This window comes from Sebastes umbrosus, chromosome 7, assembly GCF_015220745.1.
Source record: "Sebastes umbrosus isolate fSebUmb1 chromosome 7, fSebUmb1.pri, whole genome shotgun sequence".
Taxonomy (NCBI): Eukaryota; Metazoa; Chordata; class Actinopteri; order Perciformes; family Sebastidae; genus Sebastes; species Sebastes umbrosus.
This window is the reverse complement of record NC_051275.1, coordinates 11,440,526-11,468,119: the sequence shown is the minus strand read 5'-3', so window position 1 is coordinate 11,468,119 and position 27,594 is coordinate 11,440,526. Positions and strand designations below refer to the sequence as shown.

The 27,594-nt window shown below is 40.5% G+C and overlaps 1 protein-coding gene across 1 annotated transcript in view; it reads right to left on the bottom strand.

Annotated features, from left to right (window-relative positions):
- Positions 1 to 26,535, bottom strand: part of traf4a (tnf receptor-associated factor 4a) — a 45,036-nt gene extending 18,501 nt beyond the window's left edge. Inside the window, exon 1 of the mRNA XM_037776251.1 lies at positions 25,874 to 26,535. Coding sequence (XP_037632179.1) covers positions 25,874 to 26,016 — 143 coding nt within the window. The 5' untranslated portion in view covers positions 26,017 to 26,535. The remainder of the gene's footprint in view (positions 1 to 25,873) is intronic.
- Positions 26,536 to 27,594: the final 1,059 nt, after the last annotated feature.

Below are 27,594 nucleotides of genomic sequence, written 5' to 3'. Positions count from 1 at the left end.
AATATTGTTGTGTTTTGGACCCTTGGTCGGACAAAACAAGACATCTGATGACGTCACATTGGGCTCTTGGAAAATAATTTTAAACGTTTTCTGATAGTACATCACCCAAATGATTAATGTAGAAGATAATCAGCAGATTAACCGTTTATCAAAATAATCGTTAGATGCAGCCCTATATAAAGTAGGGCTGTGTATTGGCAAAAATCTGGCGATACAATACGTATCATGATACAGGGGTACAGGGGCTTCAATATATTGCGATATATCACGATACTGTAAACAAGGCGATATATTGCAATTTTTTAAATCTAATTTTAGGAAAACTGTCATTGTATAAAGAACGCCCCATCATGCATAAAATCGGAGTAAAAAAAGTCAATTTTTTTATGCAATCAGTTTAACATCCAACATCATAGCACTACTTTGAGAGGGCACATACACCGAGAAGGCACATATCGTTACAAATTAAATAAAGTATTGACTATTCATTAAAAATGTATACAGTGTTTTTGAGAATACAGTATCACAAAACATAATATTCTAATACTCAATATTTTCTTACATCCCTAATATTATGTATCTGACAGTTTTTGACTGATAGTCGGACAAAACAAAGCAAGATAGATACAAAATCTAGCAGGATAAGAGACTTCTTTTTGTATATCTTATTATTGTCCTTCCAGCACCCAGCAAAGCCTTTCAGCAGGTTAAACAGTGGATACTTAAATACTCTTTTCTGTTTTATGGGACTGGTATAACCTGCCGTCCTCCTATGATTTTACTTATATTTATGGAGGTCATCTGTGCGCTTAATCTTGTTCCAATCTGCCCTGTCCTGACTTTGTAAAGCACAAATGTCTTTAATTACTGACCATATTTCACCAAACATAGATTCTGATGAATATTAGTCCGGTGTGATTTACGATTTTACGAGCGGCTAATAGAGCTATCCGTTTAGTAGAAAGTCAGTAAATCTGAGTGAAACAGACTTAATTCATTATATGAATTCTGCAAAAAGCAGAACAAAGAAGAACAGGGATGAATTCTTAAATTTATCCAGACACCACAATAATCCCTTAAAAATATTTTCACACTAAGATTTTTTATTTCAGGAACCGGTTTGTTGGGTTTAGTAGAAGCCTGTCCAGGAATATGACACCTGTAAAATCCCATCCGACCTCCTCTGCTGGTCTCTAACAGCCACTGGCAGCTGTTTCATATGAAGTAACAATGGCTGACAGTCTGCAGGTCATGGTCATCAACGAGACAGAAATAAATTACATCTGACTCCGTGTTAGACATCCCTAAAAAGACAGGCGGAAAATTAAACCGCTTCCAATGGTGATTACACGTATATTCATTTACTGTAAATCAAGCTGTGCTGAACTTTATAGTGCAGTTTCAAATCTCTATTTTACGCTGCCTTTTCTAGACGAATGCTATTTTTTTTTTTATTCTGTTGCTTTGCCAAAGCAGGAAAAAAATGATGCAAGTGGAAGAAAGGCACTACTACGAGTGTGTGTGTGTGTGTGTGTGTGTGGGGGTGGATGTCTGGCCTCTTTCCCTGGCTTCATCTCCAGCACCCCATGTAACACACTCACCGGGACCGAATGTGGACCAAGATAGAAAAACCATTTAAAAGGATGGTTTTACTATGAGCTACACTGACACTACCTCCAAAACGTGAACAAAAGAAAGCACATCTTGCTGCTTTCGCTTCCTGTCTTTTGTACAACGTTCCTATGCAGAGATAATTTTGTAGATCCTGACGGTCAGGACACCTGAGGCCATGCTTGCTCATGCCGTCATCGCTTATGTAATGATATTCATTTCTCCTTGCAGTTCACCTCACCGTGCTGACATTTGTGAGCACAAGCCATCTGTGAGCGAGTTCACGCAGCTATAAAAGCGTCCAAAGGTTAACAAATTCTCAGTTTGTTTCTCTTAAATGTCAGCTTTGCAGTGGCACCGGCCACAGATAAAGAAGTAATCTTACTGCATACTGTATGTTGTTTTAAGGACTCTGATGGAGCTTATTATTTGTATTTTAAACAAACGACAACACGACATTTTGGGGGTTTGTCCTTAATAATAATGGCAAGAGACTGTTGAAGAGATAAGGAAAATCCCAGATAATCGTCTGACACAAAACACATTTTCGATTTGAACCCGTTAACCTGTTTATATTTTTGACACTTACTGTTAATCTGTTTATATTTATGACATCTGTTTACATTTCTGGTATTGTATACATTTAGTTTTTGCACCTTATTGATAATCTTTATTATTTATATTTTGTTAATTTGCACCCCTACTTTGCACTGTAACTGCTGCACAACAATTTCCATCAGGATAAATAAAATTAAAAATCAAATTCTATTTTATCTTAATCCTGTTGACAGAATGAATTTCCCATTGATGATAAGGTTATCTAATCCTAAAACTCACCTGTACCTCTTAGCTTTACCCTTGGGTATTTATAATTACTACAATTTTATAGTAATTTTAGTTACTTTTAACATGTGTCAAGAAATATTTTATCTATAATTTTATTCATCCTATTTTGACGCTTTGAATCGCATGTTTCTTGTGTAAATTGTCTTAACAGTTGTGTGAAGCACCTTGAGATTTCGCTGTATTTTAAAGTGTGCTATATAAATTAAATGTCACTATTATTATCATTATCTTTATACACACATACTGTAAGGGCTTGGTAGAACATAATTATAGTATTGCTTTATTACAGTATGTTCAGACCTACATTTCCTGGACGGAAATACTTTGCTTGTGTGATTATAAAAAGTAGCTCCGAGAAGCTGGCGAGGCGAAATCAAACAGTCGCTTTGAATTTGTGAGCAATTAATACGATGACTCATCAAATTGCCTGAGGTGCAGCTTAGAAAAACACCATGCCATGATAGCAAAGCGTAAAGGAAAGAGCCACCTGCCAGAGGATGAGCTGGCTACAAAGACAGAGCGCGAGGAAGGAAGGAAGGAAAGAAGGATGGGTGAATGGATGGAGGGAGGGTCAGAGGGAGGAGGAGCAGCCATCTGCAGGCTGAACGCAAGCCTGCGAGATGCCATAATCCATCCTTAAGTGTGAGGAGGGGAGACAGCGCTTAGAAGTATTTATAATCCCCTTGCACTGTCTCCTTCCATCAGTGTGATCGGGCTCTGACATGGAGTCTTTATCAGAGAGGGGAGGGTTATAACATGAAATGCTAATCCAGCTTGTTTTAGTTTGCTTCTGTTGACTTAATGAATTTATAGTAACTCAAGTTGTGTAGGACTTCCTCTTAACTCGCAACTACTCTTCCTTATGAATTTGGAAGAATTGTATGAGATTTTGGGACATCAATTATTTGCTGCCGGGAGTTAGATGAGATGATTGACACCACTCTCATGTCTGTCAAAAAGTAGAGAAGGAAACTCCAGTTGTTTGTTTTGCTGCCGCCATTTTGGACTGAAAATGCTTATTATATTTTTTATTGTTCAATACAGACCATTTCGGTACAATATAACAACAGAATAGAAATCATTTTTTTGTTTTACATTTGTACAGCACTTTTTAGGCGGGCATTTTATTGTCGTCCGGTAGTCGCGTTCAGCCCAAAATGACGGAAGCGTAGCTTTGCTGCTGGGCGCTGATGTTGCAATGCAACGATCACTTGACTTTATGTCTGTACGGGAAACCGCTCTGTCCTAAGATAACAATATTCGCCTACCAGCACCTCTTAATTAACAAGTTACATTTTATGTCTGTTAAATATGAAAGACTGGAAACAGCTAGTCTGGCTCTATATGAAGGTTTTGATACAGATCATCCAAAACAAACAAGATATAACTTGTGAATTAGTGAGCTAGAGGAAGTGGTTATAGCTTTGAATAGAACCAGGCTAGCTGTTTACCCTTGATTCAAGTCTTTGTGCTCAACTAAGCTAACCGGCGGCTGACTATAGGTTCATACTTGGCAGACGTCTAAATGGTAAAGCTAACAGTCAGCTAGCTTAGCTGAGCACAAAGACTGGAAACGGGGGGAAACAGTTATCCTGGCTCTGTCCAAAAGTGACAAAATGTCTCTAAAGATCACCAATTAACACCGTATATCACCTTTTTTTAATTTGTACAAAAACTGAAGTGTAAAAACAAACAAACAAGCTGGAGTCAAGCTATATCTTATCTTATATCTGAGCTGTTTCCAATCTTTATGCTCAGCAGCAGTCTTTGTGCTTAGAGTTAGAGTTAGATGAGAAAGTCGATGCCACATGGTATCAATCTTCTCATCTAACTTTTGGCAAGAAAGAAAATAAGCACATTTCCTGAAATGTAGAACAATTTCTTAATCACCCCGTTGAAAGAACTGCTTGACATGGTATGGATTTCGGTCTCAGTTAGGCAGTTTCATACCCATAGGCCTACGGATTGGCAGGCGATCAAGTAAATAAAACAGCAAATGTAATAGAATGCTGTAGGATCTTTTGTTTTCCTGGTCGATTTCATCCTCCAGATTATACGCTGTATGCAGGAGGTACAGGAAAATCAATCCACTTTCATTAACTGCTGCTGATCTGGGTGCAGGATGGCGGGAGGGTGGGGGGGGGAAAGAGAGAAGTCTGTCCCATCAATTGTATCGGGAGCTGAGCTCATGCATCCAATGCAGTGCAGTCACCATCACCCACACAGCAAAAAAAAAAAAAGAGAGACCACCATAACGGAGGCATACCCACATGCACGAAGGGCCTGCACTGCGTACATGAAAGGAAAGGAGGGCTTGAAAGGAGACGCTTTACGTTTGATCTGGTTGAAGGGCGGTTTGTGGAGGGGCGGGACAGATGGAGGACTGCGCCCGGAGATCAATGAAAGTCCTGAGCTTTAACATGTCGCACATGTGAGGAAGGACCTACTGGTCTGGGGAAAAGTGCTAAAAGCTGCTGTCAAGGTTGCAGTAGGTGTGAAAAACCCCACTCTCCATTTTACTACCCACTGTCACACGTTTGTGAAAAAGACTGATAAACTGTTATTCACCGACTCAGCCCAAATGGAGGCAGTTATGTGCTATAAATTTCTCCAGACACGTGTGAATTATAGCTGTTTTAATCACAGATGGCTGGTCTAATTTTAGCTCGGCTTCAGAGGACAGATTTCTACTCAAAAAGGGTGATCTGCAGCGACGGCGGCCTGGCTTCGAGGAGCTGCCACGCTGCCACGCTAATCCTGTGGAATGCCTGCGCTGGACGGAGGGGCTTGAGATTGCCAAGGCATTGCCTGGCCTATTAAAAAAGGAGAGCTGCCAACTGTATGCATATGGCTGCTTGAGAAGCAGCACTAGACACAGTCGCCTAAAACCTATTCCTTCAAACGGCATTAATGAATCAGCTATTGGAGTCACAATCATCGAGGAAGCACAGTATGAAATCGCAGCACTAACACAGATTAAGTGTGGATGCAGCGGTGCACTTTGGGCCGTAAACTGTCAGTCAAAATAAGAGAAAATGCATTGTATGTGAATGCTGTAATGAAAGGTGTCATTCAGAAAACAGAAACTTGCTAATGTGCAGGTGTTAAATTTGAGGTCATTTCAAGTTAATTTCCCAAAACATCAAACTATTCCTTTAAAAGGTTCTCTATATGACTTCAAGAGCAGTAACATAACAACTATTTGCTACTGTATTTAAAGATATAGAGGAGTAATGTCTCCCTCTGTGTGTGTTGTAATCTGAGCTTCTCTGTGCTTTGTTGACATAGCCGGGCCGGTTGCGCATGCTTTACAGCTGATAACGCCGTCCCGGCTGACGGCGCAGTTGCACAAGCTAGCGCTAGCACTCCCCCCAGGTTAACACCGTTAGCTCTGTCAGCAGTGTTGCCTTTGTTTTCACTGTTAACACCGTTAGCATCGTTAGCTGCAAGCCGCTGGCTCAGCTGCCGCCATGTTGAGAGCTGTGCGGAGGCAATCAAAATGCTCCCAATCTGGCATTTTTTATGTTTCAGGAAGCATTTTGAATGTTTTTATAAACTTTAGCTTGAGCTAACGTATCGTTGATGGTCAGAATATGAGACAGATGGTTGATAGGGAGGTTAGGAGGTTAATGCCCTGTAACCTGAATCCAGAGATAAACATATTCTGTATCATAAAGCATTGGACTTTTAACACTTTCTCGGATATGATAGCAGCAGATAAATCAGTCCTTTACACAAATAGGAGATTTACACAAGATTTGTATGCCAGGAAAGTTTCCGTTCAAGCATCCAGAGGGGAGGTGCAATCTTGAAATATGAAACCTCCATCAGTCAAGACAGGATTGAGCTTTAATGGAGTCTTTCTACTCTCCTCCCTCGCAGTAATAAAGATAAAGAAAAAAAATCAATCCTGACACAAAATCCCACGAGGCGTTTGTGTTAAAAAGCCATTAAAATTTAAAAAAGGATTTTACATCCAGAGGTTTCATGCTCCTTTAACCAATTAAGACGCCGTGCATGAGGTCGTCCCATAGTAGGATAATTCACAAGCCGCTTCCTAAATTAAGCGGTGTGGATTTCAGCGTGAATTAACTGTCAAAATGGCTATTTTTGTCAAGACGGTCTTAACTCCTGTGGAAGAATGAAGAGGAATATGCCAATGGCTTGTTAGCTGCTCCTAACGCCTCATTATTCCTGCGTAACGACCTCCTTTTGCTCTCCGTGGGGTTTGTTTTACGAGTTTCAAAACCACCAAGATCTGTTTCACCCAGCCCAGAGGCCAGGAGGGACAGTTTCTCTTTAAAGAGAATTTACTCGGCTGTTGGCCACCAGAGGAAAGGCATCAATCAGAGGCCACTTAGAGGTAAAGTTTCATGATTTAGCAGCACCTATAGACACATGAGCTCATGGCACCAGAGGAGAGAAGGACGAGCTGCTGCTTTGCATGCTCTTACCATGAATCACGTTTTATAGCAATTGGTAAGCACTTCAGTTCACTCGTTTATGGAGTCTGCTCTCAATGCCAAAAACCCATACGGCAAACAAAGACGACAGTTGTTTTTAATGCACGCAGATCTACTGCATGCCTCTGGGGAGAGAAACGCTACTCTCATCGCCCTTCAATTAAAACTATTCTTTTATTGCTGAGTGACTGTCACTCCTTTGAAAACGAGTGAGTTGTAAACAAGCCGAGAGGGAAAACAACACAATATCTGCAACCGAACACAAACAAAAACAGATCCACAATAATTTACATCAGGTCCAGGGAGGCAGATTATCTCACCTCATTTCTGCACCAGCAGCAGGTGGGCAGTGCAGATAATCCCTCCAACCACTAACATCTTATGGACAACAGATCTTTTAATTAACCTGCACCTGTTCACCCCGAACACCGGAAGAGGAAATGGAGCACAACAATTTGCGATTGTGCCTACAATACTTCTTGCTTGTTAGATGCTTAAAAAGTTGATTAAATGATCCTGTTACACCTTTCAATTGTGTTATGTGCTGTGTCTGTGAGTTTACATCCACCTGTTATGCACATTGAAAAAAAACTGCGTCGAAAGAAAGAAGTTAAAGGACCAGTGTGTAACAATTAGAAGGATCTATTAGCAAAATTGGAATATTATATTGATAAGTATGTTTTCTTTAGTGTATCTTCACCTGAAAATAAGAATCATTGTGTTTTCGATACCTTAGAATGAGCCGTTTATATCTACATAGGTTGCACCGCCATGTTTCTACAGTAGCCTAGAACGGACGAACCAAACACTGTTAACTTTTCCTGCTTGGGCTGACGTCGATATTGTTACTCGCTCCCGTCACCGCCGCCACCGCTCTCTCTCTCTTGCTTCACCACTCACTTCCAACGTCTGCTCCAAATAACCTACGCTACTCTTTCAACAACTGGCTCTAGAGAGGGCCATTCACGTTTTTGCGTCAGCCACCGTAGCAATACTACATGCTTGGCACACTGAAGAAGTCGTAATCTGCAACCTCACCGCTAGATACCACCAGATACGACACACTGTTCCTTTAAAAAAAAAAAAAGTCGAAATATTGCAAAAAAGTTTTACGCTTGTCTGAGGTAGAAAAGTTGGTGTATCAATAAAAACAAAATGCGACAAAGTGGAATGGAAACATACAGTACATACATAAATACTGTACATACATACGCTAATAAATCATGTCGTACGTGAAACATGAAGACTAAAATGTTCCCTGAAGAGACGAAAAATGCCGACAGACAAAAACATCAGATCTGCGTGGATGAATTAATACATTAAGCAAACATAAATGCTGTATTGCCATCATGTTTTCCACTCAGTTTTCCATCAATTTAGGTCTGACTCATCTCATTGCACCTTCTTCTTCTGCAGTGGTTTAATGGGGTTGTGTCTTGAAGGTAACACACAAATTGCGAAACTCTTGCGAGATGGTTAAGATAGTCTCGCAAGAGCCTTTTCAAGTTTTTCGCAATTTACGGGTTACCTTCCAGACACAACCTTTTAATGGCACCCAACTGGAGAATTATCACCAACAGCTGTTTATCCCGATGTGCCCAACTCCTAATATTTGCATAACAGTATAGTGAATGGAAACGTGCATTAATTTGCATTTTCTTTTGCTGAGTCTCTGTAAATTTGGATAAAATTTGCGCAACATTTGGACGCAAACTTGACTTGTGTCTGCTCTGTATGTAACTCTCCACTATTTCTTTCTTTGCAGTGGGTCACTGCCTATGTGATGCTCTGGTTTGGTGCTTTGAACACAAACTACAATAAAACTGCTGGTAACACCAAAAAGAGCAGCTCTGCAGTCATTAACCAGCGCTCTCTTTTCTTTCCTGTCCTTCATAGATAAGTACTCCACTCCACACAAACACACCTCCCCAGCTGACCTGCTATGTGAGCGCGAGATAGCAGGTGTGGGTAAACCATTATCAGCTTTACTGTGGGAGTTATTTTAGTCCGATCCCACAAGAAGAAGGAGAAAAATGTGCAATGCCCTCTGTGGCACATTCATTAATTAGCTCGAGGTGGAGAAGTCCAATCCTACAGGATCATTAGGAGTAAAAATGTTTCTCATGTGTCGAAACAATGACTCATTGATTGTTTGTTTTAGAAGTTGTGAAACCGATACGCGGATTAGTTTTTTGCACCACTTGAACTTTGCCGGGTCACGGCGAACTGAAGGCAGAATGGAGATGGGATAATGATGTGGATTTCCCCTTGTCAAAGTCTGTGACCTGCCTCGCTGTGATTCACCGTTATCACTGCAGAGTGCGGGAAGCACAGCCATGAGTCTGATGTGTCACGAGTCACTTGTGTTCCTCTCAGGCAGAAAAACTGCTAACTTTTTCCCCTCCCAGCCTTCTTTCCTCCTCGACGCTGCTGCTCACCTTCAAAAACGAGTCAAATTGACGCCTCTCAGATATCCAAAAAGAAAACAGCGTTATATAATGTGAATTTCCGCTCAGACTAATTTGCATTCCCATTGAACTGCGAGCGAAAAAAAGCTCCTTTTCCTGATTTGTCAGTTAGCTGATTCGTGGCTGTGAGGTGTGCACATCAGTGGCAGTGACAATTTTAGGTCCTGTGCTTTTGTGTCCATGGTAACTGGGAGGGAAGGTGAGGGTGTTTTAGGTGTGTGTGTGTGTGTGTGTGTGTGTGTGTGTGTGAGGGAGCAGTTGGCAGACAGTGAGCACACACAGACACAATGCACTAATTCACAAAAAATAAACAATCGCTGCTCGCTGCTCCGATTATCAGCTGCTATGATCTCAGACATGCTGTGGCTCCTGTTCTCCCCTATCAGTCTGGATCTGTGAAGAGCACATAGGTTAAAGCAATACAGAAACCCGCCCACCCTCGGCCTGTACAGTACACGATGCCCTCCTCTGACTGACTGCGAGCCAGCTCTGAGCTGCGCCTCCTGCAGTTGTCCACTTCTCTGCTTTCGTTGGATGCAATTTCTTTGTTCAGCGAGGCGAGGTGCTGACGTCAAATCGCCTCCTTTGTTTCAAAAACGCCTCGGCTGCATTGTTCGTCTAGCATGAATTCTTCAACCTGCCCCTGTTGCCGGGAGCAACAATGAGATAAATGACAAGATTTTTCAATCAGCGCATAAAGGAGCGAGGGGGGGGGGCAAAACAAAAAAGAGGAATTAGCGACAAATAGAGATGTCGCCCATTCCTCGTAAGAATAAATCACAGAGAGGACAATGCAATTTTGAAATCTTTTGTCAGCTAAATTATATGAAATGCTTTAAGAGAACCAGTTGTTTATTTATTTACAGTTTCTTTGCAGATATGTTCCTGAAGGACTGCAATCAAGCAGATGTTTTATATTGTTTTTTGAATAATTAAGTGATCATTTTTAAATAAAAATGGAAAATATTTACCGGCTCCAGCTCCTAAATTGAGAATATCTTCTGCCTTCTGCGATAGTAGATAGATTACTTTTGATTTGGAACTGTTTGTCGGACAAAAAGAGCAATTTGAAGATTGAAAATTTCCTTTTTTTTTTTGTATTTTCTGACATTTAATTGACCAAACGGATTCATCGAGTCATTAGCAGATTAATCAATAACGAAAACAATAATAAGATGCCAAGTGAGGTGTCCCATCACCACAATCAGCCAATCCCGTGGCAATTTCCACGGCTGCTGAGCTGAGAAAGTCTAGAAAACAAGCTCCTTCACCCCGAACGAGACTACTGAATGATCCATCTGGACGTGCACCTGACAGAGCGGCTTCCTGCGCGGCCCTTTCATGGGATCAATAGTTGGCTTGTGCCGAGAGGGAGGAAGAAGGGGGTTCAGAGCATTAACGTGTTGACATATGTGAGAATGAGCTGCGAGACACAACACAAGGGAGTTAGTGTACTTGACGGAGTCATTGAGCTGTTTGGTTAAAGGACCACCACAGTAAACAGCCCAGCTGATGAGAGGAAGGAGGAAGAGACTTTGGCAGGAAGGAAGCGGAAAGGCCGAGGGGGCAACTGGGCAATGACCTTAACATTGACGGGGCCCCTGTGGATAAATGACTATAATTCAAGAGTGTGTTCGCTTCAAGTGAAGGGCTTAACTGCTATGCCGACACCTGTTCAGCTCCACAGAGGAGCCTTTCACTGAGGACAGGTGCCTCTGCAGCGAGACGCCCACTTCCCCGCGCTCTCCGCTCCGCTCCCAGCTGCTCTCCTTTCAGACCTCAGACTCAGATTCCTCACATGCCGGCCCGTCCGCTCGGCAACCACCGCAGCGGTCACTAAGCAGCCTGATGGTAAAGAAGACAACTCTCTAATGCAAATAAGACCTCTGCCAGAGCATCACAAGATCAGGGTGTTTAAGATAAACTAGAATATGCTGCATATTTATGCATTCAAAATGCATTAAAGCACCTTTCTCACTCTATGCAAGCTTCACTTCCTACATTCGTAATAACTAGGGCTGTCAAAGTTAACGTGTTAACGCAAATTTGTTTTAACGGCACTAATTTCTTTAACGTGTTAACACAACTTGCAAGGAATCCATGTCTTACTAGCTTGTCAAGAAGGAGGCTAAATAACGCTCCAAACTCACGCTACATTTTGGTGAGGAAAAACTGTCATGGCCATTTTCAAAGGGGTCCCTTGACCTTTGACCTCAAGATATGTGAATGAAAATGGGTTCTATGGGTACCCACGAGTCTCCCCTTTACAGACATACCCACTTAATGATAATCACATGCAGTTTGGGGCAAGTCATAGTTAAGTCAGCACAGTGACAGCTGTCTCTTTAAGGTACATTTTTAACAAATGTGCGATTCATTTGCGATTAATCGCGATTAAATATTTGAATCGACTGACAACCCGAATTTGTGCATTTAAAAAACTAAAAAGTTGCATTAAAGTATGTTTCTCACTCTATTTTAGATGGTGGACAAGTTCCCTATAAGTATGTGTAAGCTTCACTCCCTATATGAATAATAACATGACATTACTTCCATTACAATCATCAGTTTGACTCAAATTCAAGAGAAATGAACTCAAGAACTTGCTGCGTCAGTCATTTCCTGACTTCATTTTCTATATGAGTGCGAGCGGTACTTGCAATTATTTTCATTATTTTATTAATCTAATGAATCAGCCAGTTATTTTCTCAATTAACCAATTAATCATTTGATCTATAACATGTCAGAAATAAATTATATTATAAAAAGTCCTGATTTCAAATAGCTTGTTTTGTATGACCAACAAACACCAAAACCCAAAGACATACATTGACTGTCACATAAGACAAAAAAGCAAGAAAGCCTCACAATTCAGGAGCTGAAACGAGGGAATGTTTTGGTATATTGGCTTAAAAAGGCTTAAAAAATGGTTAATTGATTATCAAAATAGCTGCCAATTAATTTTCTGTTAAATCAACTAATCAACTTAGGGTTTCTGACTCGTTTACACCCCATTTAGGAAATTCAGTTATGCACAATTTTTTTACGCAAATCGGGCAAAACAAAAAAAAAGCATCCTGCTGGAATAATTTCTGTGGGAGCTTGAACATGTGTGTGTGTTGCTGTGTGCATATTCACACTGTCGGCTCTCTAGCTGGTTCAGTGACCTGTGCACAAGACTAACAGATTGGAGAGGGGGTGTGTGTGGGGGTGGGGGGGTCGTCAGTTTTAGTACGATAGTGAGCAGAGCGCAGATGAAGCCAGATTGAGCACTGAAATGATTTTGAACTGTGTGCTTCATACCTTCAAATATCTGCAGTTTAACACCCCGACCACTAAACCTTCCGGAGGGGCTCACAGGATTTTGTGGGAACAGACACCAAGCATGTACGTGTTATGATAAACATACCCTTATCTAAGCTGCTACACATAGCATGCATACCCGGGCACGTGTAAGCACTAGCCATGCTTCTCAGATCTGGGCCAACTGGCTGCGGTCCAGCAGCAGCAGGGCTGGGTCTGGCGGCTCGGTCCCAGCATGCTCGCTGTGTGAGGAGCAAGGTGCTCCACTGCATAGCTGGAATGTTTTCGGTCTTTGTTTGGCCCCAAAAGGCTGCGAGATTCATTTTAAAGGTCCTCGTATAAGAGGAGGGCAAGTTGAGGCATGTCTATAACTCGCTCTCACGGGTCGGCTGCATTCATAACTGCTGCTGCTGCTCATTTAGTGTCATTTGATTCAGGGATATTAATATAAATCTAATCACGAGTGACAGGTCAAAGACAAATCGCATGGATGGTTCTACTTATTTGGAAGACAAAAACAAAGGCGAACAGTTTGATTATTACCCAAACTGTCCGTTGTGAACATCAACAAATATCCTAAAATTGCCTGTTTTCTCAGACTAAAATCTTAGAAGATTAAAAGAAAAACACTAAATATTCACATTTGAGAAGTCAGAGCCAGTTAAGTTTTTGCACTTCTACTTAAAAGATGACTCAAACTGTGTCTTCTTGAAAGAAGAAATAACACATTCTTCCTCTTACAAATGAAAAGTTGAATTCATAAGCAATAAAAATACTCCCTTGCTTAATTGCTCAATTCAATACAGTTTTGTTGATACAACCTTTACGTGGTCTAATGTGACAGGCAACTTGTTAATGGCTAATCATCGCTAATGATAGCAAACTTTATAGAGACAGTCTACACGCCCCCAGCTTGGAGAAGCAGACAGGAGTTACCGCACTGGAGCAAAGTAATGTAGCCTACTGCTGTGGACGGGGCCGGCAGCAAAACGTATTTTAGCCACCAAACAGACAGACTCGACCAAAAATAATCTATATCAGTTTAAGTGTAAGCTATATTTAGAATATGTTCGTTGGTTTAGCTTGCTGTGAGACAGCTATAGTCTATGTTTCTGACAGGTAACTGAAGCCGTTATCTATGCTCTCACCAAAGCCACCAGACTCCATTGAAAAATACAGTAATTTTACCTCGCAGAACACGGTAGAGTTGCTGGTCTCCCGCTGCCTTGATCAGTTAGTTTGTTTGCATTATTGTAAGACTTTGGTTAGTTTGGATTCACCAAAGTCACACAATAACACAAACAAACTGACTGATTGATGCAGCAGTAGACCTGCAACCTGTGAGGTAAAATTGCTGTTTTTTTCCAATGGAGTCTGGTGGCTTTGGCAAAGAGCATACAGTAGATACTGTAGATAAAACAGATTCAGTTCCCCATCGGAAAGGGCTGTCTGATGGCAAGGTAAACCGGAAAAAGTATTCTAAATATAACGTACACAAACTGATCTTGAATTTTTTTTAGATAGGCCTTTCGTTTAGGAGGCTAAAATACGTTTTACCACCGGTCCCGTCCACAGCAGTACATTGCTTTGTTTTCCATGCGGTATCTCCTGTTTCTCCAAACTGGGGGCGTGTAAACGGTCATGTACTGTAGGTAACACACTGACTATGGATAAGAACCTCATACAACCCCACTTCAAAACACCTGTACAATCCCTTTAACAAAGTCATGTCGCAGACTTGATAATTCTTCTCTTCTTGTGCTACTATCCACCAACTAACCTATTGATTGATTAATTTTCTTAGGTCTAGATTTCCCTCTAGATAAAGTGGTTTAGATAATCAATAATCTGGCTAATAATGTGCCCCATCAAACTTATTTTTAGCGATGCAGCCATGTTCCCAGATCTCAGCAACCAACTTGAGTGAGTATAATGTCATCATAAGCAGTAGAAATGATAGCCAAAGCTACTACAATAATGCCAAAGTTGTATCAAACCATGAATTTCCTTTAGGTAAACCACCTTTGTAATTTGAAATGTGTAAAATAAAGTCTCACATCCTCATCCTGAAAACCCAAAGTTTAAACTTCTTACCAAATATACTGTACATGTTTTTTTGCTAAACTCAACAACAAAAGCCCAAAGCTCAATATCTCATTCACAAACCGATCCACTCCACACCAACCCTGTAACATGAAGTCAAACTAGTAATTGCTGTAATTTGGGGTTGTTCTTTGCGAGTGATTCAGGTGTGTGGAGGTTGAGTCACAGCTTCAACACTTTCTGTAAACCACAAATTGCCTTTCGTCTAAAAACTCTCACATCGTTCTCGAACCGCAAAGTCGGGAAAAAGACACAATGTGTGGCCACTTGATTTGGACAGTCACGGTTCATGTGAAAGTCAACTAGAGGCTTAGAGCATTTAGGATGTATTCCTGTCTGAGGCTGAACTGTTTTGCTTGGGATTCAAATAAAATCAGCCACTTTCAGGGGTCTTTCAAAAGCGATGACTTATGCTTGAACTGGCTGTCACTAATAAGCTCCCTCGCAGCAGACGGACGACCTGAAAGTGACGCACGGAGAGCCGCCCCGTCGCAACGAGAGGCCAAAACATCTCAGCGAGAAAATCCACCTAAGAAGTTTAAGCGCCCCTTCGTCTTCTGAGAGTCACGAGCGCCTCGCTCTTGTTTCTTTACATTCAAACAGCTGTCACAATACGAGTCTCACAATATCATCTTCTCTGGACCTCTGCAGCTGTGTGAAATGGTCGGGGCACTTTCTCCCAGCGATGTCATCGTCACAGCTGCATCTCTAAAGCCTCTCCGCTTCCTCCCGGGAGACTCGCCGCGAATTACCTTATCCTGAAACAGGCCGGCCAACATCTATCTGTCTGTCTGTCTGTCTGTGTGGAAACACTTCAACTGACAAGAGTAGGGGTATTAAGTTGAGCAAGTTTCCTCTGCAAATGTCCTCTAAAGAAGCAATTCTTATTCTGCTGTTCGTTTTCTTAACTTCAAACCACGGTGGGAAAGTTTACAGGCGAATCAGAGCATGTAAACAAACCATCACATGGGCTCACATGTCATCTATCATGGTGTTATTGGACTGTGTAATAATCTACATTCAGTGGTGTTTCCACAAAGTGAGAGTTCACTCATTTTAAACCGCGTCGTGGGTCAAAAACTGCAGTTTGAGTTCTTTTTTCTAAACATGGGTAATTGCCGCCTATCCGATGTCAACATCCATTTCCTCACACCCATGAAACGCTGTGATTTAGGGTCGTTTCCTGTTGTTTGTTTGGATTTCATTCTCAGGCTTTCATTTTCAGCTTGAGTGCAGTGACTTAAATGGCGCGTCACTATGCATTCTTGAGCTGACACAAAAAATGTTAACTTTTTAGAATACCAATGAATCATTTTGGTCATTTGTTTTAAAGAAAAAATGTCAATTATTCACTGGTTCTAGTGGCTCAAATGTGATAATTTGATGCTTTTCTTTGTTTTACACCATTGTATACCGAATATCTTTGGGTTTTACACAATAAAAACAACAATAATAGTCATTTGAAACTATTCTATAGACAAAATTGATGAAGAAAATACAGTAATTGGCAGAAAAATAAGTAATGAAAATAACTGTTAGCTCCAGCCGTGGTTCTAAATGCCTTAACTGAACCAAAGTCCATGAGTCAAAGTCCATATTTTGAATAACAGACAGGCTCAATGTGAACTCGCCTTTGCTTCAGGAGCTCTATTTCTAATTCAGTAAATGTTGAGTTTGAAGCAGCAGGAAGTAAACGTCCATGTTAAACTTTAAAGATCTTCTCATATAATCATTAGTTTCAAAGTGCATGATGACGTGTAAAGTTCAAGGAACATCCAGTCGCTACAATAAGAGAAACGAGTGGGAGGCATAAACAACTTCCCAGCAGCTGGTCTTTGTCTCTTGACTTTACAGGTACAGCACATCACGGAGGTGTATAGGTCCATTTAGGCAGAGTATAGAGTTACTGACTGTTCTTTTCCCCAGACAAATGCTGCTGTATCTCTTCCCACGAATGAGCGGCTCCTTCTATGCATTGATGTGTTAAAGTTTACTGGGCTGTTTCCAGCTCTGTCACCCCGAGTACATCAGCTGACAGCAGCCTCAGTGCACAGCTCTAAGAGAGGGCCTTCAAAGACCCCGAAGTGCAGAGCGGAGGCCTGAGGGCTTTCACTCAGCCAAACACAACATCTCTCTGTGTGCAGCTCACTGACCACCGTTGTCGTCAGAGACAGGATGGGACAGCAGAGTCCCCCCGCCCCCCCACACCCCGACCCCTAAACTCTCCGGATCTGGACCCAGGATGCCCCGCGCAGCCTATGGACACCTGCGGGGGACTGTGAATGTCTCTGTGATGGGACTGAGGAACGAGGGACGGTAATGAACACACAGTCATTCATCAGCCATCCATGGCACTGCTCCCATTCAGATACAGATACCCACTGAGACACAAAGCCCCAGCTGCCTCAAGTGGCAGACTTAACACACAACATTGGGCACCAATGCAACACAGCTCCATTTAGCCCCTTTAAAAAAACGCCCCAAAGTGCCTCTCTATACATCCCACTGCACGGCTGCGCGCACAATGGACAGAAGTGGATTCATCGTGTGTTTAAAAGCAGAGAAATAACCTTGATTACCACCATGTTGACGGAGCCAAACGCCTTTCAGATACGGAGTTTGATTTCTATGGTACTACTTTCTAACAAATCACCCTTTTATAAAGTTTTTTATTGGTTAATAAATCACTTTCTAAAGCTTTACAGATCAGTTATTAATCTAAATCACTCTTCGGGTTGCTAGGTTGTGAAAGAGGTGTTTATCCTCCAACAGGACACGTGTCTTTTTTAGCTCTGTAAATTTGGAGGAAATGCGTTTATTTGCTGTCTAGCCAAGAGTTAGATGAGAAGATTGATGCCACTCTCATGTCTGTACAGTCAATATGAGGCATTGACAGCGCAGCATAAAAGGCTGGAAACAGGGGAGAAAAGCAAGCATTGCTCTCTATGAAGGTAACAAAATCCACCTACCAGCACCTCTAAAGCTCATTAACATCTCTTTCATTTAATCTGTACAAAAATTGAAATGTGAGAAATGTTTACGAGGGTTTTTTTGCGAAGACACACCCAGGGCATTTTTTTTAATGATTTTTTTTTTTTTGCACATGAACATATCTTTTTTAACTGTGTTTTGTCATGAATATTTTCACACAGAATGCAAATAGTATGCGGTGAAAAATATATATATATTTTTTTTAAAACAAGGTCGATTTTATGAGCTTTTGCACCGCGAATAAAGGCATCAACCAGTCACATTGTGCGTAACGGGTTGAGTTGTGACTATATTCATGAAACAACAACACAGAGGCCATAGTCCGAGCCAAGACGCCAAACTTCTTTACTCCTTTCAACCTTGAAAAAGCCACCGCAGACCAGATCCACTCCTTCCGTTCTTACCTTTCACAATAAAAGCCTGAGAGATTCGCAGGCGAGCAGTTCGCATTTTCGTGTTGTTTATTCGTCACACGCCCGGTGTTTAAAGGCCTTTACCGTACAACTTGATCAATCTTCCCATCTAACACTTATTAACATGTGTAACTGCAGACTTTATTGCTTATTAGAACAAGTATTCATTAATGGATTACCAATATTTATAACTGCATTATCACCAAATAGACTAATATTGGTAATCAATCAATCGCTTAAGTTGTTTATCTTGCAACGATACTTGATCGTGGCTACTCTAATGTGAGCATTTGTTGCATTTGTCTGTGTTATATCAATGTAAATTGAATTAAATTGTTTTTTGGACAAAAGAAGAGGTAATTTTGGGCTTTTTGTGAGATTGTGATTTGCATTTTTACTTATTCTGACATGTTATGGACAAAACAGTTAACCGATTCATTGGAAAACTACCCAACAGTTTTGCTGACAGTGAAAATAATCGTCAGTTGTAGCCCAGATTGATTGATTTATGTACCCTTGTTAAAGCCATTAGTTAGACCTTATAAACCCTTCAAAAGAGGTTACTCATCATGAAGTAGTATCAATCCTTCTTCCACTAAACTCTGCCCACACAGATGCTGTTGGAAGAAGAGTAAAAGAGTCTGTAGCACGTATGATGTTGGTGATTGTGCATCAGGGCTTTTCAGACTATAAAAGCGTGGGAGAGTGAGTATCACCTACATCAATGAGGAGAGAAAAAAACTGAGGATGTGTCAAAGTTAAAATGAATCACGGCCAATTCCCAAAAAAACCAACAACTCCCCCCTGGCTTTTGGACAGTGAATAATCGAGTTGTGTAAAAAAATTCTCATATTAGCCCACTTTGGAGTTTCTCGTGACTCTGGTTTAAGTCAGCAGTTGCAGCGCTCCACGACTGCGTGGAAGGAGAAGCTCCCGAGCCGAACAAACCAATTACACCCCTGGCAAGGCCGTGGCACCGCACTGCATCATCCCCACGGAGACGCCGCTGTCACATTGCATGGCATTACTGTGGCTCAGTGGACCCGGGACTGATGAGCCGTGAGGCCTGGCATGTGTGAGGGCTACTTAGCCCACACACAGTGAAGGAGACTGTGCTACATACCATTAAGTGTTGACTCTCCTTTATTAAAGAGGCAGTGTTGCTAAAACAAAGGCCTGCCCCGGTCAGCACAACACTCAATTGTCGAGGCATGTGACTCATATTTGATTGCAGTGAGTGTTAAAGCTGCAGGGCTGGGCTGCTTTTGGCCCCGTGACTCTCTCTGGGAGCTGGGGCAGACCTCCAGGACTGAGAAGCATTTAAACATTCCTCCCAGGGCTGCACACACAGCCCATTAGCATCACATGCTAACATGCCAATAGACACAGAGGAAGGCACACAGCAGCAGCTCCTCTCAGCGCCGACATGCTGACATGGGAAAATAAGAACAATTCATGCGTTTCCTCGAGTGCCTCTCAGGGAAGTTTATTTTGACAAGCCTTAAAGTGAAAATACAGGATTAACCCTTTCACACTTTGGCATTGATGAGCAGCATATAAACACTGAAGATTTATACTATAACACACTATAATGTAAGCAGATATAAGTGTTTATTAATGTACACGTAAACAACTATAACTCCTCCTTTTTGGCGAAGCATCGTAACTGTAGTCTGCTGTATAAACAGATAATAAATGACAATATAGTAAAACGTGTGTAATGATATAAAATGTGTCTTCACAGGAGATGATGATATTGACATTAATGCAACACATAAATACTTGAATTGTACTTATATCTGCTTACAGACACATTATTGTGTTTCTAAAGACGCATTTTATATTATTATAACCTTTATTAATGACTTATTAGCATTTACAACTAAAGACTTGATGGTTTAAACTCATTATTAATGACTTATTAGATTTTGTAACTAAAAACTTTAGGATTTAAACTCTTTATTAGTGGCTTATTAACTATTAACTCCTCTTGTGAAGCACCCATACGTGGAAGCTGGTGTATAAACAGATAATAAATGACAATATAGTAAAACACAGTTGTCATAATATAAAATATGTCTCTATCGGAGAAGTAAACATATACTATATATCTATATATCTGCTTAAAACTACATTAAAGTGTGTTATAAACCATTTATTATTTGTGTATGTACTGCTTATGAATGCTAAATATGGGGAGTTAAAGTAAAGTGTTGCTGATGAGGTAATATTGTTACTCAATGAGGACAATTTGTCTTGAGAAAGGATGATTAACAGTGAAGAAATGTCATGTATGTGGGTCTTGTTGCAACAGAGCAGCGAGCTCCGGAGACGGCGACGGAGCCGTCAGGGTGAAAGTGGGCAGAGCCGGCTGGCAAGCCCAGACTGGATGTTACGCACACACACATCCTTCAATAATTACTGCAAAAAGGATCAACCCAGTTGCACTATGGGTGAAAGCATTAGCTAGCTACTGTCTGTCAGCCCCAATAAACCTGAGCTGTCCTCACAAAAAGATGCGTGCGCTCTGCGGCCCAGAGAGCTGAAAGTGGCCTCAACTGGCACACTTTGTTAATTAAAGAGGTGACAAAGCAGCTTTGTTTCAGTTTGTCAGAGTAAGGGAAGTTGGGAGAGCTGCTGAAATATCATTCACTGTTGATGGAAATGTTTATTTAAGCTTTATTCTACCTGAGAGTGCGACCGGGAAACTGCAACAGCTGAAACAAGTTGACGTCTTTGAGAGAAACGATGTCATCTTTCACATCAAGACACAAAAACATTTTGAAATATCTGAATGATTGAAGCAACTTGTTCAGATATCTCAACAGCACCATCTGATGTACAATCTGACATAAGATAATGAAGTACCACGTTTTAATATGGCTCCTCTAAGGAAAAGTTTAATAGGTTGTAACTAATGGCCTTATTAATGGTTAATAAGTCATTTACTAATGCTTTATAGATTGGTTATATAACCATCATAGGAACAACTTTTGAGTTGCCAGGTTGTGAAAAATCTCCTCGACTGATTTTCTTCCTTTCCATTTGATAATGATACAAACATAAACGGTTGTAATCACAATAAGTCATTAATAAAGGGTTTTAACAATCGAGTCTGTCCGTATAAATGTTAATATGTCGTTAATAAAGAGTCTTAATCATGAAGTCTGTAGTTATAAATGTTGATAAGTCATTAATAACAAGTTTTAATCATAAAGTCTGTAGTTATAAATGTTGATATGGCATTAATAAAGAGTTTTAATCATAAAATCTACAGTTGAGTGTGATGATTAGTTGTAAATAAATAGATTTTGGTCCAGATTTTCTGCAGCCGTTTTCTAGAAATAAGTCAAAGGGCGTTTTCAAAACATGGCAACTCAGAATTTGATGATTTATAACCATTTATAATGATTAATTATCCATTAATAAAGCCATTAGTTACAAGTTATAACTCCTTTATGAAGGGTGCATTATTAGAAAGGGGTATTTTGGAACTCATTGCAGATTTGTGCAACTGTACATGTGTGTACATGTGTTTACATTCGATAAAAGGTGTACAGATGTTGCTCAAGCTGTTACATCTCAATACAGGTCAGACAGGTAAGACTCATATCCCTGACGGAACGACCAAAACAGAAACAGTTACTCAACAAAAACTTTCATAAGTCGGGAAACTTTAGTTACTTTCAGTCAGCCTGTGGGAGTATGAAAAGAGCGTAAACTGGAGGACGAAGAAGACGGAGGCGAGGAGGATGAGGCAGACAAAGCGTCGGGCCAAACTCACTGATCAGCAGCGAACGCCGTTCCTCCCTCGCTCGCTTTGTTCATCTGAGCTTCTGCTTTTCAACCAGATGCAATTTGCTGCTGTCTAGGAAGCAAGAGGAGGCTTCCCGATGACTCAAGGAGGACGACACAGCGGTTTATGTACTCAGAAAGCATTCATTCACACCTCCACCTCCCTCCTGTCAACTGGCAGACTGTTTTTCTGACACATGAAGCATAAAAAAGTCGATATTTCACGACTAAATTCGATATTCGTCTTTCCCGATAGTGTTGTTTACAAAGACGTTTTAGTTGCTTGTGAGTTTCCCTCAGGGTGCCGTCAAGTTTCATCAAGTAAAACTGGAGATATTAAGATGTTTTTCAGCGCTGGTTACAGCAGAAAGGCCAATTTTGTAACTGAAATAAAAGATTGAGTTGATCTCTCACACAGAACACTAACAAAGCACAGCGTTTTATGAGCTCCAAGACTGACTTTAACAATGAAAATGCTATATTTAACTATATTTGAGAGCTTTAGCTTCTCCACAGAGTTTCTCAAACCAAACTGAGCAAATGGCTCTGCTAGTTTCTGTTTTGTCTTCCTCTCTTTATCTTTCCAAACACATCACTGAGGCCTTGATATGATTCACGCTACATGTCAACATTGATGTTCATCTGCAACACAAGAGCTGCTCTTCTGTATCGTCTAGATATGACTCAATAAATCGTGAGAAACATCAGTATGGTTGCTCTGTGTGCGAAGAAAGAATATCCACTTGCATTCATAACATATGAATGAATGTATTTGGTATTATTGTGCCGTGCCTGAGCCTGTCAACTTGCAAAAGAACCGATAAACCCATACAAGAGAGCTACGTGAACATATTTGAATCAATAGGCTACTACCAAAAAAGTCCACAAACGGAGAACAACTTTCACAATCAATTCTTCAGACCTTCGTTGTCTTTTCTTGATTAATCGATTCATCTTTTAGTCTATAAAATGTCCAAAAATAGTGAGACAACGTCCATCTCTAACAGAGCCCAAGGTGAGGTATTCAAATGCCTGGTTGTGTCCAAACAACAGTAACAATCATATAAAAGAGAAAAAGAGAGAGTTTTCAGCATTTTTTCTTGCAAAATTACTTAAAGGTGCAGTGTGTAGGATCTGGCAGCATCTAGCGGTGAGGTTGCAGATTGCAACCAACTGAAACTTCTCCCGTGTGCCAAACGCATACGAGAACTACGGTGGCTGACGCGAAAACGCAAAGACGTGAAAAAGCGAATGGCCCTATCTAGAGTGTTGACTTTGTCCCTTCTGGGCTACTGTAGAAACAGTAGCCCAGGGTTGTGAAGAGGACCCGCTCCATATGTAGATATGAACGGCTCATTCTAAGGTTACGAAAACACAACGATTCTTATTATCAGGTGATTATACACTAAAGAAAACACTTATTATATTCCATTTCTGCCTAAATGTTACACACGGCACCTTTAAACGATTAGTTGATTATTTTTCTGTTGAGTGACTTATTGATTAATCGACTAATTGTTCAATTTTGATCATCTGTATACCAGAATATGTTATTGAGTCATTTCATGAACAATTAACTCCCCTAAATCATCATAGTTTGTACTAGAGCTGAAACAATTAGCTTTGCTGTTAGATTTCCTGTTTTAGATGATTGTATACTGAATATCTTTGAGTTTAAGATTGTTAGCCGGACAAAACAAGACGTCTGAAAACGTTACTTTGGGCTCTGGGAAACTGTGTTGGACATTTTTTTTCCGACATTTCATAGACAAAATAACGAATTGATTTAGAGCTGCAATGACTAATCGATTAGTTGTCAACTATCAAATGAATCGTCAACTATTTTGAAAATCAATTATTCAGTTTGAGTTAAATTCTCTGATTCCAGCTTCTTAAATGTGAATATTTTCTGATTTCTTTACTCCTCCATGACAGTAAACTAAATATCTTTGAGTTGTGGACAAAACAAGACATTTGAGGACGTCTTCTTGGGCTTTGGGAAACACAGATCAACATTTTTCACCATTTTCTGACATTTTAAATGCCAAAGAACTAATCGATAAATCAAAACATTAATCGACAATGAAAAATAATCATTAGTTGCAGCCCTAGTTTGTAGTGCACACAAGAAAACAGGACTTATATTCCACTTCACCCAAATTTCATCATCCTCCTGAATATTCCTGAATCTGCCTGAAGAGAAAAAAAACAGATCTCAGCTGTGCAACTAAAGATCTTTGGCTTCTATAGTTAAAAGAGATGTAACATACGATTAATCTTTCTGAAACTTCAATAAAGGCTTTTAACAGACAAATTATTCACGTCCATAATATACAATCTGTCTACTCCAGAAGAAGTTGATGATGCAAGTTCATGATTTTGCAGGTAAATCGTGGTTATAATAGCCTATTATTTATTAGCTTCCTTGTAGTGTATGCATGACAGTTAGTGACTGTTATTGGCCAATGCAGCTCACCTAAAGATGAAACAAAGACTTTCTTTCTTCAAATCTTAACACAGACTTCAATGTTGAGCAGATTAGGAGGTGAGGGGATGTCAGACTGCTGACCTCTGAGTGAAAGGTCCCTCAGTGGCCCCCTGACTGACACCAATGAAGGAATCTGTCTAATCCTGGACTCAGGGCATGACTCTCCAACCCACACACACACATACACATCCTCATCATCATCCTCAACCCAGCAACCCCATGCAGACTCAGCCACCCCTGGGGGCAAAAACACAGACAGGATGGATGGGGAGGCAAGGGGCCCTCTGCAGGACACAAACACCACAACATGAAACACATAAAATCCCTTTAACCTAAATATGTAATTATTAAAATCTGCAAAAAAAAGCACAACAAACTGATAATTTGCACCATTGCAAGCCTCGTTTTTTGACTCCTAGATGATGCAACAACAACAACAACAACAACAAAAACACATCTCCTTTGAGCAGAACAATGACAACATCATCTACCTGTCCTACAACAACAAAAAAACACCTGCATGACTGATCCAAGACAAAAAGCTCCCCCATCATCAGTCATGGGGGGTGGCTTTATCACTATTATGTAGTCATATTATTTCTTTATATTAATCTTGTCTCTAGGTGGATGCTTCAGATAAGCCCAGTGGGTTTTTTGCCTCTTCCTGCACTGTATATTATTCATTTATTTTTTTACGTTTATGTTGTATAGTCTTAAATTGTGCAAAATAAATAATAAATAAATCAATGTTATTTTATGTGGACACAGAAGAGGCTCATAAATGCATTCTTAAATCATATATGTGGAGAGGATGAAATACACCTGACACTATAAAAGGAGGAGAGTCCAATGCAGGCCATGTTTACCAGGCCCTATGTGTCATGATTATTGTGCTGTGGCATTAAATACTCAAAATTAAAAAGGTGAGGACACACCTACACATCCTTTATTTACTGTAGCTCGACTGAAACTAGCCTAGTAGTCTTTGAGCAGAACAATGACAACATCATCTACCTGTCCTACAAAAAAAAAAACACCTGCATGACTGATCCAAGACAAAAAAGCTCCCCATCAGTTTTTCTGTGGACACAGAAGAGGCTCATAAATGCATTATTAAAATCACATGTGGAGAGGATGAAAAACACCTGGAACTATAAAAGGAGGAGAGTCCAATATAGGCCATGCATGTTTACCAGGCCCCATGTGTCATTATTATTGTGCTGTGGCATTAAATACTACAAATGAAAGGTGAGGACACACCTATACACATCCTTTATTTACTGTGGCTCAACCGAAACTAGCCTCGTAGTCTCCAGTATCGCCTCCTGCAGAGAGGTTGGATCTCTCTCTGTCTGTCTGTCAAACAAACAAACACACACACACAGACAGTACCTGAGGAATTCTTGCAGACAGGTGTCACAGAACCGATGTCCACAGGTAGACACTTGGACCGGCTCCCGCATCGCCTTGCTGCAGAGCGGACACTGGAAGCGTCTCTTTGGCTTCTCCAGAAACTTGTAATCAAACCCGGGCATCGCTGCTACAGGTTCCGTGGGGAGGATTTTTTTTTTTTTTTATCTCGGCCTTCACAAAGCTGCTGCAAGGTTTATTAAAAAAAAAAAAAAATAAAAAAAAAAAAAAGGTATAAATGTCCTCTCTTGATTCCTCCTCTGTTAACCCTCCTCCTTCTCCTCCTCCACCACCTCCCTGGAAACGGGGCTATTTAGCTGCACTGCTGTCTAAAGCCGATGAGGGTTCATATCACGTCCCTTCTTCCGACGGAGGACGAGCACTCCCCCGGTTCTTCCTCGTCCGGTGCAGCCTCCCGGTAACAAAAGAGAGACACACCGACAAGCAGTCCAATGGAGAAACGCTGCAGAGATGAGCACAGAAAGCGCCTCTCTCTCTGTGGTGCACGTTTTGTTAATGTGTTGGCCCTCTTCTTCTTCTTCTTCTCCTCCTCCTCCTCCTCCTCGGTGGATGCAGTAGTGACAGACTGAGCACAATGAATAACCCCTCCGTCTGTTTAGGTGCACCGAGTCTCCTCCTCTTCCTCCTCCTCCTCCTCCTCCTCCTCCAGCAGCAGCAGGAGGAGTCAAGGAGCTGAAACACTCTGTTCACACCGTTTTATCCACATTATCAGCTCCCTTTATAGGAGCTTTAATAGCAGCTTTTTTATGTTTGTTTTCCATGCAAGTGTTTTAATATTTATTGGCCTATTTATTTGTCAGATAAGCCTATATAAAGTGAACAAAAACTAGAAATATTATAATATAATATAAGAAATATTAAACATATAATTAGGAAAAGGCAGAGGTGAAGAAGGTTTTGTTGTTAATATTTAAGTAAAATAATTTTTGTTAATGTCCAATTGACCTAATACACAGACAGCACAGTCAGAGGTGACAGACGCCCTCTGGTGGTAGAGCAGACACACAACATGAATTTCTCACTGTATTTCATGTTAAAATGTTGCCTTTATAACATGATAAAGAAAATAAAACTTACATTGTTACACTTAAAAAAAATAATAAAAATAAAAAACATATGAAAATCTGGACATGATTTTGTGACAGTAGAAATAAAAGGGCACATGCACATTATTTAGATCATCTTTTCACCTGCTGTATTGCCACCGGATTACATCATCATTACATCATCACACAAGACAACAATGTGGACGATCCACGTCCTTAGAAAAAAGGTGTGAACACTTCTTAAATAAGGATTAATGACTTCAAAAACGCTATGAATTTTGAAAAATAGTGGATTTCTTATCAGAAAAAAAATCAAATGAATCTACAGTATATAGCTTTAATGTAATATTATATATAATTTATATATAATAATCATACCAAATGATAACAGCTGTATGGAAATTACATTATGAACAAAGGTGGTTAATGTGAGAGTAAGGAGGACTGTGGAGGCAGAATAACTGTCACTGAGAGATCCTATAATAATACTGTAGGTTAGTTATTAATTTTATGCTGGTGATGTATGACTTGTTTTATTTTAAAGTCAGCCTTCCCAGTCATGATAAGGATGTTTAATATTTTTGTTTCCAGACATCCATTAGCAGCCACAAGAAACATTGCATTTCCTTGAAGGGG